This window comes from Pristiophorus japonicus, chromosome 2, assembly GCF_044704955.1.
Source record: "Pristiophorus japonicus isolate sPriJap1 chromosome 2, sPriJap1.hap1, whole genome shotgun sequence".
Lineage (NCBI taxonomy): Eukaryota > Metazoa > Chordata > Chondrichthyes > Pristiophoridae > Pristiophorus > Pristiophorus japonicus.
Window position 1 is genome coordinate 178,529,569 of NC_091978.1, and position 12,760 is coordinate 178,542,328.

General features: G+C 45.5%; 1 protein-coding gene across 1 annotated transcript in view; it reads left to right on the forward strand.

Annotated features, from left to right (window-relative positions):
• The window catches only part of LOC139229182 (RELT-like protein 1), a 117,398-nt gene that overhangs the window by 89,366 nt on the left and 15,272 nt on the right, over positions 1–12,760 (forward strand). Inside the window, exons 7-8 of the mRNA XM_070860838.1 lie at positions 1,752–1,908; positions 3,186–3,232. Coding sequence (XP_070716939.1) covers positions 1,752–1,908; positions 3,186–3,218 — 190 coding nt within the window. The 3' untranslated portion in view covers positions 3,219–3,232. The remainder of the gene's footprint in view (positions 1–1,751; positions 1,909–3,185; positions 3,233–12,760) is intronic.

Consider the following 12,760-nt stretch of genomic DNA (forward strand, 5'->3'; position numbering starts at 1 on the left):
TTCCCTCTCCCTTTCCCTCTCCTTTCCCTCTCCCTTTCCCTCTCCCTTTCCCTCTCCCTTTCCCTCTCCCTTTCCCTCTCCCTTTCCCTCTCCCTTTCCCTTTCCCTCTCCCTTTCCCTCTCCCTCTCCCTTTCCCTTTCCCTCTCCCTTTCCCTTTCCCTCTCCCTTTCCCTTTCCCTCTCCCTTTCCCTCTCCCTCTCCCTCTCCCTCTCCCTTCACCCCCTCCCCACATATCTCTCTCTCTCTCTCTCTCTCTCTCTCTCTCTCTTTCCCCCCCCCCACATCTCTCTCTCTCTTTGCCCTCCCCCTCTCCCCCTCTCCCCCTCTCCCCCTCTCCCCCTCTCTCTCTCTCTCTCTCTCTCTCTCTTCCCCCCTCCCCCCCCCATCTCTCTCTCGCTCTCTCTCCCCCCCCCCATCTCTCTCTCGCTCTCTCTCCCCGATTTCCCCTCTTTTCCCCCCTATCCCTGACCACCTCCGTGTGGAGCCGAGGGGAGTGAAGCATGGCAGTGCAAGCCACCACCGCATGCGCTGTACCAAACTGACGTGCATGTGCAAAGAAAGTCTAAAATGCTGTGCAAATAATCACTCCGGTCTTTAATAAACCTTACTGACATAGTGCACAGGGGAAATGTTTACTGCTTTTTGTAGAGTAAATGAGCTTCATGCCATGGTGATTGATTCGCCCTGTATTGTGTTACTGTAACAGGGCAGTCCTATCCTAACCATGTTTTGACGTTTTTAATTTTGAGATGAATTTGTGTTGCAATTACTACAGCTGTGGTTTTACCTGCTACTGCCTAGTCTATTTTTGGACACAAAATATTAGAGATGTTTTTGATTTTGACACGATTACAGAAATTCCACAATTTTGGGTACATTTATTATTGGGCGACATGTAGGGTAAAAGGTGATCAGATGAGTATTTGGGGTTTTGTGCTCAAACTGGTTCAGAAGAGTAAGACCCTTGAGTTAATCACCTTTATTATTTTACTCGGAATAATATGAACAGTTAGAACCTGAGAATATGAAATAAAAGCAGAAAATGGTGGACAGCAGGTCAACCAGCATCTGAAAGAGAGATTAATGTTTCGGGTATAACCTTTGAACATTAACCGTTTTCTATTTAAAATTAACATTGAGCACTTCCACCATTTTCTGTTTTTATATATCTATTACTTTGCTGCAAATGTATTTATACGTCGAAGCTGAATAGATGGAAAATAATTTCACACTGACTATGACTAATATGGCTGTCCTCCATTCTTTCAGTGTGGTTCATCATCCACCTGCAACATTCTCTCCTCTTATCTGTCTTCTCACTATCTGCCCTTGAATGTATGTGTGTGTATGTGTGTGTGTGTGTGTGTGTGTGTGTGAATAAGTACATTTTATGTATAATTAAGATGTAATGGAAATCAGTTGTTGTCATCTTTAAAAATAAATCTTCTATTGTAATAGATTGCGCTCTTCGCATCAAAGTAGCGCAAAATCTCACGCTCCTCTTCATCTTGGGGGCGGGACCAGGACGCAGAGGGTTGCGAATTTTCCAGCACTACACCATTAAAGGGGAGGGCCAAGCTGCCGACTGTTTGGGGGGAGATGTGGCCATCGCTGGATCACCAGGGAGCGGGTGCTGTGGCATGTTTCAGGGGTATTAGAAATTACATTCTTGCTGGGAAGAGGGATGAGATTAGATGTAAATAACAATCCCACTGTAGACTGGATTTTCTACTGACTATTTATCCTTCTAGGTTTCGTGTTACACATGTAGATCCAAAATCACGTTCTAATGATCAAAAGGGGTTACTTTCTGCACCTCCGGATGGTACTAGTACCGAAGCCAATAACTGTGCAAATTCAGGCAACCAAGAAGTGCCGAGCTCACCAGGGAAACTGGATGTTAAAGAGGTGAGTGAAAGGTTGGAGAGATTTTAACTTAAAACTGCGAGACGTGATTGCTATCTGTCAAATAGAGTGGGAATTATTTCTGCAATATTGTAAAATTTGCACTTTTCAATAACCAGTCTGAATTAATTCTGCAAATCTCTCAAGGTTATTGTAGCATTGTATTTGAAGTAATGTTCAACTTTTGATAAGAGACCTTTTTATTAAAATCATGTAATCTTTTTGTGAACACTTGTTACTGAAAGAGTTTATGCCAACAGTGTGTATTTCAAGTTTCCTAGGCAGGGCAAGAGTTAATCTCAAGCTGGTAGGTTCTTGTAAGTAAGATTTGTGTAGCTGCTTCATAATTTGTATTTAGCTAATCAAGATGGATTGGATGTGTGGTTTTGTATTTTAAAGCATGCATAAGATTAAAACAAAGTTGGGACCTTGTGAATGTTAGTCTGTGGGGCCAAAATTGATCAACTTACCGCCCACTGCCGCCGACTTTCCTCTGCTCGAACTGCCCAGTGCCACTTTCGACGTGGCCTGGAGTGGGCGGGCGAGGAGAGTGGCCGGGAAACGCCCGCCGACGTCAGCCGACAGCCAATGTGCATAAGTAGACTCCCGCCCGCCGAGATGCCAGATTGGTGCGGGATGGAGTCGGCGGCAGGACGGCAGTGGACTGCTGCGTGGAGGCTGCTCTGTCCTCAACGGTGTCAAGATCCTATAAAAGAGGTAAGTGGAATGTTTTTAAATTATTCCTTTACAGGTACTTACCTGGATGGGGTCCCCTGAAGGTCCTCGGATGTTTGGGTTTCTTTTCGTTGATGATTTTTATTTTTAGATCTTTGACCCTCTGTGGGCCTGACTCCATCCTCAGTGGCACTTGGGCAGCAAGTGCCTCTGCTGCCGAGAATGAGACCTCCTGCCCGCTGCCGCCCAAATTGGCGGCGGCGTCGTTGTTGATTTTCCACCCGCCGAACTTCGAGGGACCTCGGCGATGAAAACCCCGCCGAAAGTACCGTCGGGTACCTCAGTGGCCAGCGGCGGGTAGAGACCTTGACTAAATTCGGCCCCTGTGTCTGTTTTGTGTAAGTCTATAAGGCCCCCTCTCCCTTGCTGGTGGTTGGTTGTAGTGAGGATTGCTTATAATTAAAAGTGCCTCCAGGCTACCTGCTACAGAAGATATTTTACATTTTAGATGTAATATGCTTAGATATCACAATTAACTAATCTTGTGTTTTCTGAAGTATATTCACTGTTTTAATACTTCTGTCATGTTATAATTTTCTTTTCAGGGGGCTTTGCAGGGAACAGAAGCTATGCAATGAAGTTTTATAACCAGGTAAGGCATTTTCTTTTAACTCCTGATATTCCTAGAAGTGTGAAAAATATTACTTTGAGTGCCTTTCATTGTCTTCATTCTTTGTGATTCATTTATCTTCCATGTACAACAGAACAAGCACATTACCTCAACAACAACAACTTGTGTATATATATATATATATATATATAGCACCTTTTAATGCAGTAAAGCATCACAAGGCACTTCACAGGTGTATTATGAGACTAAAAATTTGACACCGAGCCACAAGGAGAAATTAGGGCAGATGATCAAAAGCTTGGTCAAAGAGTTAGGTTTTAAGGAGTGTCTTAAAGGAGGAAAGAGAGGCAAAGAGCATTAGGCCGGGAATTCCAGAGCTTAAGGCCTAGGCATCAAAAGGCACGGCCACCAATGGTTGAGTGATTATAATCTCTCTTCCCAGCAAGAATGTAATTTCTAATACTCGTGAAACATGTATTACTCTTTGTTAATGCAGTGTTCCTCCTTTCTCGTTCCTTCCTTCCCTTCCCACTATGTGTCCTTCAGACAACCTGTCCAACTGAAGTTGAGAATTTGCCACAATAGAGAACCTACATCTTTTAACTCAGTGCTCAGTTTGTTACCATGGAAGGATTTGAAAGCAAGGATGAGAATTTAGAAATCGGGGCATTACTTAACCAGGTGCCAATATAGGTCAACGAGCACAAGTGATGGGTGAACGGGACTTGGTGTGAGTTAGACAGGGGCAGCCAAGTTTTGGATCATCTCAAGTTTACGCAGGACAAAATGTGAGACACCAACCAGGAGTGCATTGGAATAGTCAAGTCTAGAGGTAACAAAGGCACGGATGAGGGTTTCAACAGCAGATGAGCTGAGGCAAAGCCGGAGAAAGGCGATGTTAGAGGTGGAAATAGGCAGTCTTAGTTATGCCGTGAATATGTGGTCGGAAGCTCATTTCAAGGTGAAATATGACACCAAGGTTGTGGTTCAGCCTCAGATAGATGTTAGGGAGAGGGGTGGAGTCAGTCACTGACTAGGGAACGAAGTTTTGTGGCGGGGGCCAAAATTTAATTGGAGTTAATTTCCACTCATCCAGAACTGGATGTTGGACAAACAGTCTGACAATTTAGAGACCGCGGAGGGATCAAGAGAAGTGGTGGTGCGGTAGAGCTGGATGTCATCAGAGTACATGTGGAAACTGATGCTGTGTTTTCAGATGATGTCGCCAACGGCAGCATGTAGCTGAGAAATAGGAGGGGGCCAAGGATAGATCCTTGGGAGACACCAGAGGTAACTAGGCGGGTGTGGGAAGAGAAGCCATTACAAGTGATTCTCTGGCTGCAATTAGATAGATAAGAATGAAACCAGGTGCATGCAGAACAACCGAGCTGGGCGATGGTGGAGAAACGTTGGAGAAGGATAAAGTGGTCAACTGTGTCAAAGGCGGTAGTCAAGTCGAGAAGGACGAGCAGGGATAGTTTACCTTTGTCACAGTTACAAAGGATTTAATTTGTACTTTGATTAGAGCCGTTTCGGTACTGTAGCTGGGGCGAAAACCTGATTGGAGGGATTCAAATGTGGAGTTGGGAGGCGACAACACGTTCAAGGACTTTGGAGGGGTTAAGGGTATTTATTGAGGGGTGATGATGGTAAATTTAAGGGAGAGGGGTGTGAGTTGGATGGGGAGGATATTGGCGAGATAAGCCCCCAGTGGGTGCACTAGGTGGAAAGGTCAGAGAGAGAGAGAGTAGGAAGGGACAGTTAGGTTGCTGTTCGTAAGGATGCATTGACTAGTGCCTTGATGAACCCTTTGTAGGATGACGAGAGGCAATAGGCGGGAAGCAATAGGCTTATTTAAGAGGGAGTCAAGCCTGGGACGGTGGCCGAAGAGTAATGAAAGATTGGGGTAGGGATTTGGGAGGGCAAAGTATCCGAGAGCTGAAAGGAGGCATGACGGCAGGAGAGAATAGTCAGGGTCGGGTAGAGAGAAAAGGAAAAGGGGGAGAAAAAGTGGAAAAGTATTGAATAGCTCGGGTCCGGAACAGCAGCCAAAGTGCGCATGCAAAATGTTCAGGTTACATAGGCCTGGTAATTAATAGGATACATATTTCCTGGCAGCAGGGAATAGTTGAGACTAGGGTCAAACTCAGAGATCCCATGGAGGGACAAAGCCGACATAAGCAGGTTGGGGCTGACACAGAGCATCGATGAACTGCTATCCAAAGCAGGCGAGTGAATTCTAGAAGATATTTGAAGGGTAGAGAGTTCAAGGATGGAGGTTGTTGCCATAGGAATGAGAGTCAGTAATGGTGCAGAAAGATGATGGCGAAATTGATGCAAGTTGGCGGTCGACGGAGAAAAAGTCAAACCACAAGCCAGCGACCAGCAAAGCTGAAAATCTCAAGGGATGCATCCACTTAAGAGCTTTGCCTGCAGGTTCTTTAGAGTTGCTTAACTGCACAGACTATGATTACAACAACTTACATTTGTATATAATCTTTCATGTAAAAATATTCCAAGGCACTTCACAAATGGGTGTCATGGAAGCAGACACCAATCCAAGAATAAGAGATTAGGAGAGGTAACTGGACGCTAGGTCAAATAGGTGGATTTTGATGAGCTTTTTAAAGTTAGCGAGCGAGATGTATAGGCGAAGAGATTTGAGGTGAAAGTTCAGAACTGCAAGACTCAGGCAACAGAGGGCTTTGCTGCCAGTGTTGGGTTATAGAAGGCCATAGGGGTTAGAAAATATGAGATTACAGCAATGACATGGGGCAAAGCCATGGAAGGATGTATAAATGATGACGAGGATTTTGAATTTAATGCGTTGGTGGATAGGGGGCTAGTGCAGGTGAGTGCGTAGAACTTAGTGCAGGACAGGTCACATCCGGCAGAGTTTTGAACAGGTCAGAATTTATTGTGGATGGGAGGCAAACAAGATGTGTTGGAGTAATCCAGACTGGAGGTGAGAAAGGGATATATCAGGGGTTCAGGCGTGGAGGCAGGAAATATTAGAGATGGTGTTGAATAAAATATCGGGTTTAAAGCAAAATTCAGGGTCAAACAGGATGTTACAATTGTGACCAGTTTGGTCCAGCCCAAGTATGTGGCTGGGGAAGGTGATGGAATCAGTGGCAAAGGATTGGAGTTTGTGGTGGGGCAGATGATGATGGCCTTGATCTTCCTGATGACTAGACCAATTGTGTGTCCGGTATACTCAAGTTTATGTAATCAAGGTGAAGGTGAGGTTGACGCAGATAAGTGACAGTGGCTGATTTGTTTGGAGCAAGGGTATTGAAAGTAGAAGTGAAGGAGTGAATTTAGCAGGTCAACAACATCAACAGATGTGATGGACAGAGGGCCAAAAATGCGGGAATTGGGAGAGGTTTTTTTTCATGGGTATTTGGTGAGAAAAGTGGAATTGGGGGCAATACATGAAAGCGGGTAGTCAATGAGACAGAGTCAGAGACTGCCTGGTCAGTAACTGCGATCTCTGGATTCGTTTGTTGCCACGAGAGATAACATTTGGGAAAGTCTGGCAGAGGGGGAACTTGGAGTTGAGGGTGTGTTGAAATTTGTTACAGTTGAAATGTCACTTCCCTCAGCCTCCATATGAAGAGAAATAGGAGGAATCTTGGTAAAGAAGTTGACGTGCTTTGGGGATGGTGAATGCTGAGGATTTTAAAAAAAAAAGAGATGAAAGATGAAAGAGGAAGAAATGCTGAAAGAAGAACATGCTGGGTAGTAGGGAGGAGGGGGCAATGGGAGAATTGGTGATGATGGCCATGGCAATTTGGATGGAATGGTGAGGAGGATTGGGGGTGCCGTGAGCTAGTTGCCTAAAGTAGAAGATGGGACATTTTGTGTTGCTACTTTGAGAGCTGGTTGTGGGTTCTGTGGACCTGATGAACAATTCCAAGGGAATTGTAGATTTGGAGCTGTGGGCTCATTCAATTGGGATTCAAGCCTGAGGTGACAACAGGAGCAAGTGTAAGCTGTTGAGCAGTATGTATAGGAAGAGAGATTAAAGGTGACATCTTGAAGGAATGGGAGATGAAAGCGGTCGTGAGTGGATGACCTCAATGATAAAATACGAGTAGTTGGCTCAAGTCTCAAGTCAAGATGTGCAAACAAATGAACATTGAGGAAAATCTGAGTTACTTGAGCATAACCAAGTTCTTTGCATGGAGAGGACTTGGCATGGAGCGGACACAAAAAACCTGCAAAAGGACATAGACAGGCTAAGTGAGTGGGCAAAAATTTGACAGATGGAATATAATGTTGGAAAGTGTGAGGTCATGCACTTGGCAGAAAAGAAAATCAAAGAGCAAGTTACTATTTAAATGGAGAATGATTGCAAAGTACCACAGTACAGCAGGACCTGGGGGTACTTGTGCATGAAACACAAAAGGATAGTATGCAGGTACAGCAACTGATCAGGAAGGCCAATGGTATCTTGGCCTTTATTGCAAAGGGAATGGAGTGTAAAAACAGGGAAGTCTTGCTACAGCTATATAAGGTATTGGTGAGGCCACACCTGGAATACTGTGTGCAGATTTTGGTTTCCATTTTTACGAAAGGATAAAGTTCAGAGAAGGTTCACTAGGTTGATTCCGGGATGAGGGGGTTGACTTATGAGGAAAGGTTGAGTAGATTGGGCCTCTACTCATTGGAATTCAGAAGAATGAGAAGTGATCCTATAGAAACGTATAAGATTATGAGAGGGCTTGACAAGGTGGATGCAGAGAGGATGTTTCCATTGGTGGGGTGGACTAGAACTAGAGGGCATGATCTTAGGATAAGGGGCTGCCCATTTAAAACTGAGAGGAGGAGAAATTTCTTCTCTCAGATGGTTTTGAATCTGTGGAATTTGTTGCCTCAGAGAGCTGTGGAAGCTGGGACATTGAATAAATTTAAGACAGAAATAGACAGTTTCTTAAATGATAAGGGGTTATGGGGAGCGGGCGGGGAAGTGGAGCTGAGCCCATGATCAGATCAGCCATGATCTTATTGAATGGCGGAACAAGCTCGAGGGGCCGTATGGCCTACTCCTGTTCCTATTTCTTATGTTCTTAATGATGAGGACAGAGAGAGGAGGAGATGGAGCAGTCTTCAAATCACTTCTTTCTCACCTGACAACAGCAGGATCCTAATGTTACGCTCTCGGTTTTTAAAAAAAGTTCTAGCGTATCACCCGGTTGACAACTTCAAATAAAAGCAGGAAATGTTGAAAATACACAAGTACACAGCATCTATAAAGGGGAAGGATATGTTAATTTTTTGGGTATAGTGTCTGACAGCATTCAAAATTGGAAGATAAGCAAGATTCTTTATGGAAACAAATAAAAGGTGAAAGTGGTCAGATATTTTGACTGCTATCACAGGACCTGCCTTCAGTTAAAAGAATCCAGGTTCTGTGAAAAAATATAAAGTCCAAAGCCCTGGCTTTTGAAATGGGCTGCGGTCTTAAAGTAAAAACTTTAATGAAGGTATTATAAGACATAAAATTCAACAGATAAATGTTATAATTTGAGAATGTTTTGCTTTATTTCGTTTAGAATCTATCTTGTGCAGTAGAAATTTCAGTTGCCGAAGGGGAAAAAAATGACGAACAGATTTGTAACAAATGCAAAACATTGCAATTATTTTTTCATTTTCGGAACAGTCTATGCATTTGAAAAATCAGCTTCATAAATTCAAATATTTATAATATTTTCAGTTATTAGGCCCACCAGGACCCAACAGTGTGAAATGTTTACACTCAGTACAGCTGCCTTGGTACAATATCTTGCTGTTCAGCTCCACTTCTAAATTTAAGCCACAGTTCTACTTCTGAAACATAGAAAATAGGTGCAGGAGTAGGCCATTCGGCCATATCACCAGCAAAAAACAGTCGCACACTGGGCTCACCAGGCACTAATGGCGCCATCTTGGAAACGGAGGTGAAAGTCGAGTGATTAAAGGCATTGGGAGAAGAACGCTGCGTTACTGCATACTTTTCATTGTGAAGTTTATGTGAGTTTATAGTTTGTTTTAAAGGACATTTTAAAAGATGGGGCTATACTATGTCAGCCATTATTCCTGGTTGCTTTATTTATACAGCGTCGAGCTGCAAGAAGGATTGATAATTTTGAACGTAATCGAAGAGGTCGCAGACGTATGGGGAGGTGGCCTTACCCCCAGCGACTTCAGACAATATCACTCATTCCTGCAATTCTGAGGCACAGTGCGTTAGAAGGCTGCGCTTCTGAAAAGAAGTGCTGATGGAGATATCTCAGTTCGTACAAGCAGACCTACAGTATACCAGCGGCAACAGGACAGCACTGACGGTTGAGGTGAAGGTGACTGTGGCACTTGCCTTCAATGCCTTCAGCTCCTTTCAGGCATCAGCAGGGGACTTGTACTCCATCTCGCAGCATGTTACACATTGCAGCATTCGCCAGGTGCGCACGCAAGATGGACTTCATAAATCTCCCGATGACCAAGGAGGCCCAAAATGAGAGGGCTGTAGGTTTTGGACAATTTGCTGGCTTCCCCAAACTTCAGGGTGCCCTTGACTGTACGTACATCGCCCTGTGAGCACCCTTACAGAATCCAGAGGTTTACCGAAACTGAAAGGTATTCCACTCCATGAACGTACAGATACGTCTGCGACCATACTCCGCATCGTGGCAGTCAATGTACAATATCCAGGGAGCATCCATGATGCTTTCATCTTGCGTGTGAGCACTGTCTCAGGCCTGTTCCAGCTTCAACCACAAGACCAGAGCTGGATGCTCGGGGACAAAGGTTATGACCTCGCCACCTGGCTCATAACCCCCCCTCTGGAACCCTCGGACAGAAGCTGAACATCGCTATAATGAGAGCCATACAGTCACACACGAATAGACAATTGGAGTGCTCAAGCAGGTCTTCCGATGCCTGGACCATTCTGGAGGCTGCCTACAATACTCCCCTCAGCAGGTCTCGTCTGAGTTCATTGTGATGTGCTGCATGCTACACAACTTGGCCATCATGAGGGGACAGGATTTGCCAATGGGGATTGCAGAACCACCTCAGGAGAGAGGGAGGTGGGGCGGGGGGAGGAGGAGGAAGACAAGGAAGAGGAGCCTGGCAAGGAACCCATGCCACAACCACGGGTGGGGGGGCATCGTGGAAATTTTGCTGCTGCAAAAGCCTTACATCAGCAGCTCATAATTGAATGCTTTGCTTGAAGAGTGAACGGCACATTTGACCATTGCCTGGCCACACTCTCCCACCATGTTGACTATTCCCCCTCTTATTCTGCAAATGAGATACTACACAGGAATGGTTAAGGTGAACAAAATAATTTGAAACCGTGTAAACTTTTATAATTTTGTTAACAATTTGAAAATGTTGAAGCTTTACTAGAATAACAAAGTGTGATTCAACAACAACAACAACAACATTATAACCAACACCCCTTCCCCAGTGTCGTTTACCACCGACTTCCCTCCCCCTTACCCTTATCCCCCTCCCTTGCCTGCTCCAAAGTGGCATCACGATGGCATGCAGCAATGTTGTCAGAGCGCTGCTGTGTTGGGGGAGAGACAGGAGACACTGGACAAGCTTGTGACATGGAAGGCCCGGCTTCTGACTGGCGAGCCTCTTCATTGGTGTTGCCAGTCACTGGGTGTGACCGGGTGTTACACTGGGGAACTCTGAAAGGCTGCTCGCCACACTCTTCAGGACTCCAGTGAATGGTGGAGGCCACCAGCAGCCTCATTTGTGCAGTGATGGTTTCGTCGCTCGCACCGACAATCTGCATCCCTACCTCCATTATGGTCGCAGTGAGTTTCTTGTTGCTTGTGGAAATTCTACCCAGGACATCGAGGAGCTGATGGGTGAGCTGGATGCTCTCTTTGGACAGTCCCACCATGTTCAGTTCTGCATCTGCCTGTCTGTCAGCAGACCGAGTTTACCAACTCGCCCTCTAGAGAGATGGCATACAGGATTCGCCCAGAACTGCGTTGCTGCACAGCACTAGTCCCAGGAGCCTCAGAGATCTCAAAGCCCGGGAATGTTAGATCATCCTTGGAATGAGATGTTTGCCAGTGGCAAAAGAGGTGTAGAGTGCATCTGCCCTCCCTGTGGTCAGCTGCTCTGTCAACTCCTCTTCCTCCTCCTCCCACGTGATGGCCTGACATGGAGGGTTGATCCGCGGGATGCAGCGTCTGTGACTGGTCATCTGGATGTAGAAAGCAACAGACGAGTGGTTAGCAGCAGGGGAGTGGGCAGGGTGACATGAGGAAGGTCACGTAGCACAGGCTCATTTGAAGGACAGTCGTTATTCCATTATATCTAGTCCAGAGACACTGCATGACATTGTCACAATGCTAGTCCACAGACACTGCATCACATTGCCCCAACCCTAGTCCACAGACACTGCATGACATTGCCACAACCCTAGTCCACAGACACTGCATCATATTGTCCCAACCCAGAAGGACTTGCCCTCTGTATGCAAGCAGGGGTTAGTGCCACCATTGGCAGTTGCCTGACCTGAGACACCGATGAGACCTGCCACTCGCTCCTTCAGGTCCGTAAGTGGCAGGGTCTGAGGTGGACCGTCGCCTGTCCACATGAGTTTGCGGCGCTTATGGGACGACTTTGCCTGCAAAGATGAAAATTGGAATGGTTACCAGAGGGTCTTCTCTTGTAGCACACACACATAGCTACCAAAGCCCTTGCCACTGGATAAAGGCCTAGCTCTGTCAAGCCCGTGTGGTGGCTGATATGCAACGGTCATCACACGTTAAAAAAATCCACGCACAGGTATTTTCCACCCCTGGAGTTCAGAACTGGAATATCTGGTCCTCTATTGAAACATCTATGAACTCATCCCTTTTGGTGTGGAAGCAAGTCATCCTCGTTCGAGGGACCGCCTATGATGATGATGATGATATACCATACTGTCTGAATATAATACAGTCCTCTTTAATGGCCTTGGCAGTTGCACGTGGTTCATCAGGAGGACATCGAAATGCAGAAATATCTTGTGAGATCTCAGAAAGCAATCTTAATAATATGTAAAGATTATGTGCAAATAGGTGCCACACTAAGCCTACCTATGTGTCATGCATTTTAGGTGGCAACCCACAGAGTGCTGAAAGACAGCCATCTTCCACCCTTCAAGATGTAGTTCAGAACCTGGAATATCATTGAAACACCTGTGAACTGATCCCTTTTCGGTGTGGAAGCAAGTCATCCTCGTTTCGAGGGACTGCCTATGATGCTGAGAGACAGCAATAGCATGAGTACAAATAGTGTGTCAGATTTATAATTTAAGTAATAAAGGAGTGCATCAATAAAAATTGTACTCAGTCTAACTGTAAAGTCCTTACTCTACAGCATGAAACCACAAGAGGCACATTCCAGGGACAAGGCCACTCTGACTTTGACTCTTTATTACAGGACTCCAGAAGTGATGACCCTGCATGGGACCTCCCTTTATATACCTGTGAGATCAGATAAGGAGTGTCTCCCACAAGTTCACCCCCTGTGGTCAAGGTGTGCATCTAAGTTGAG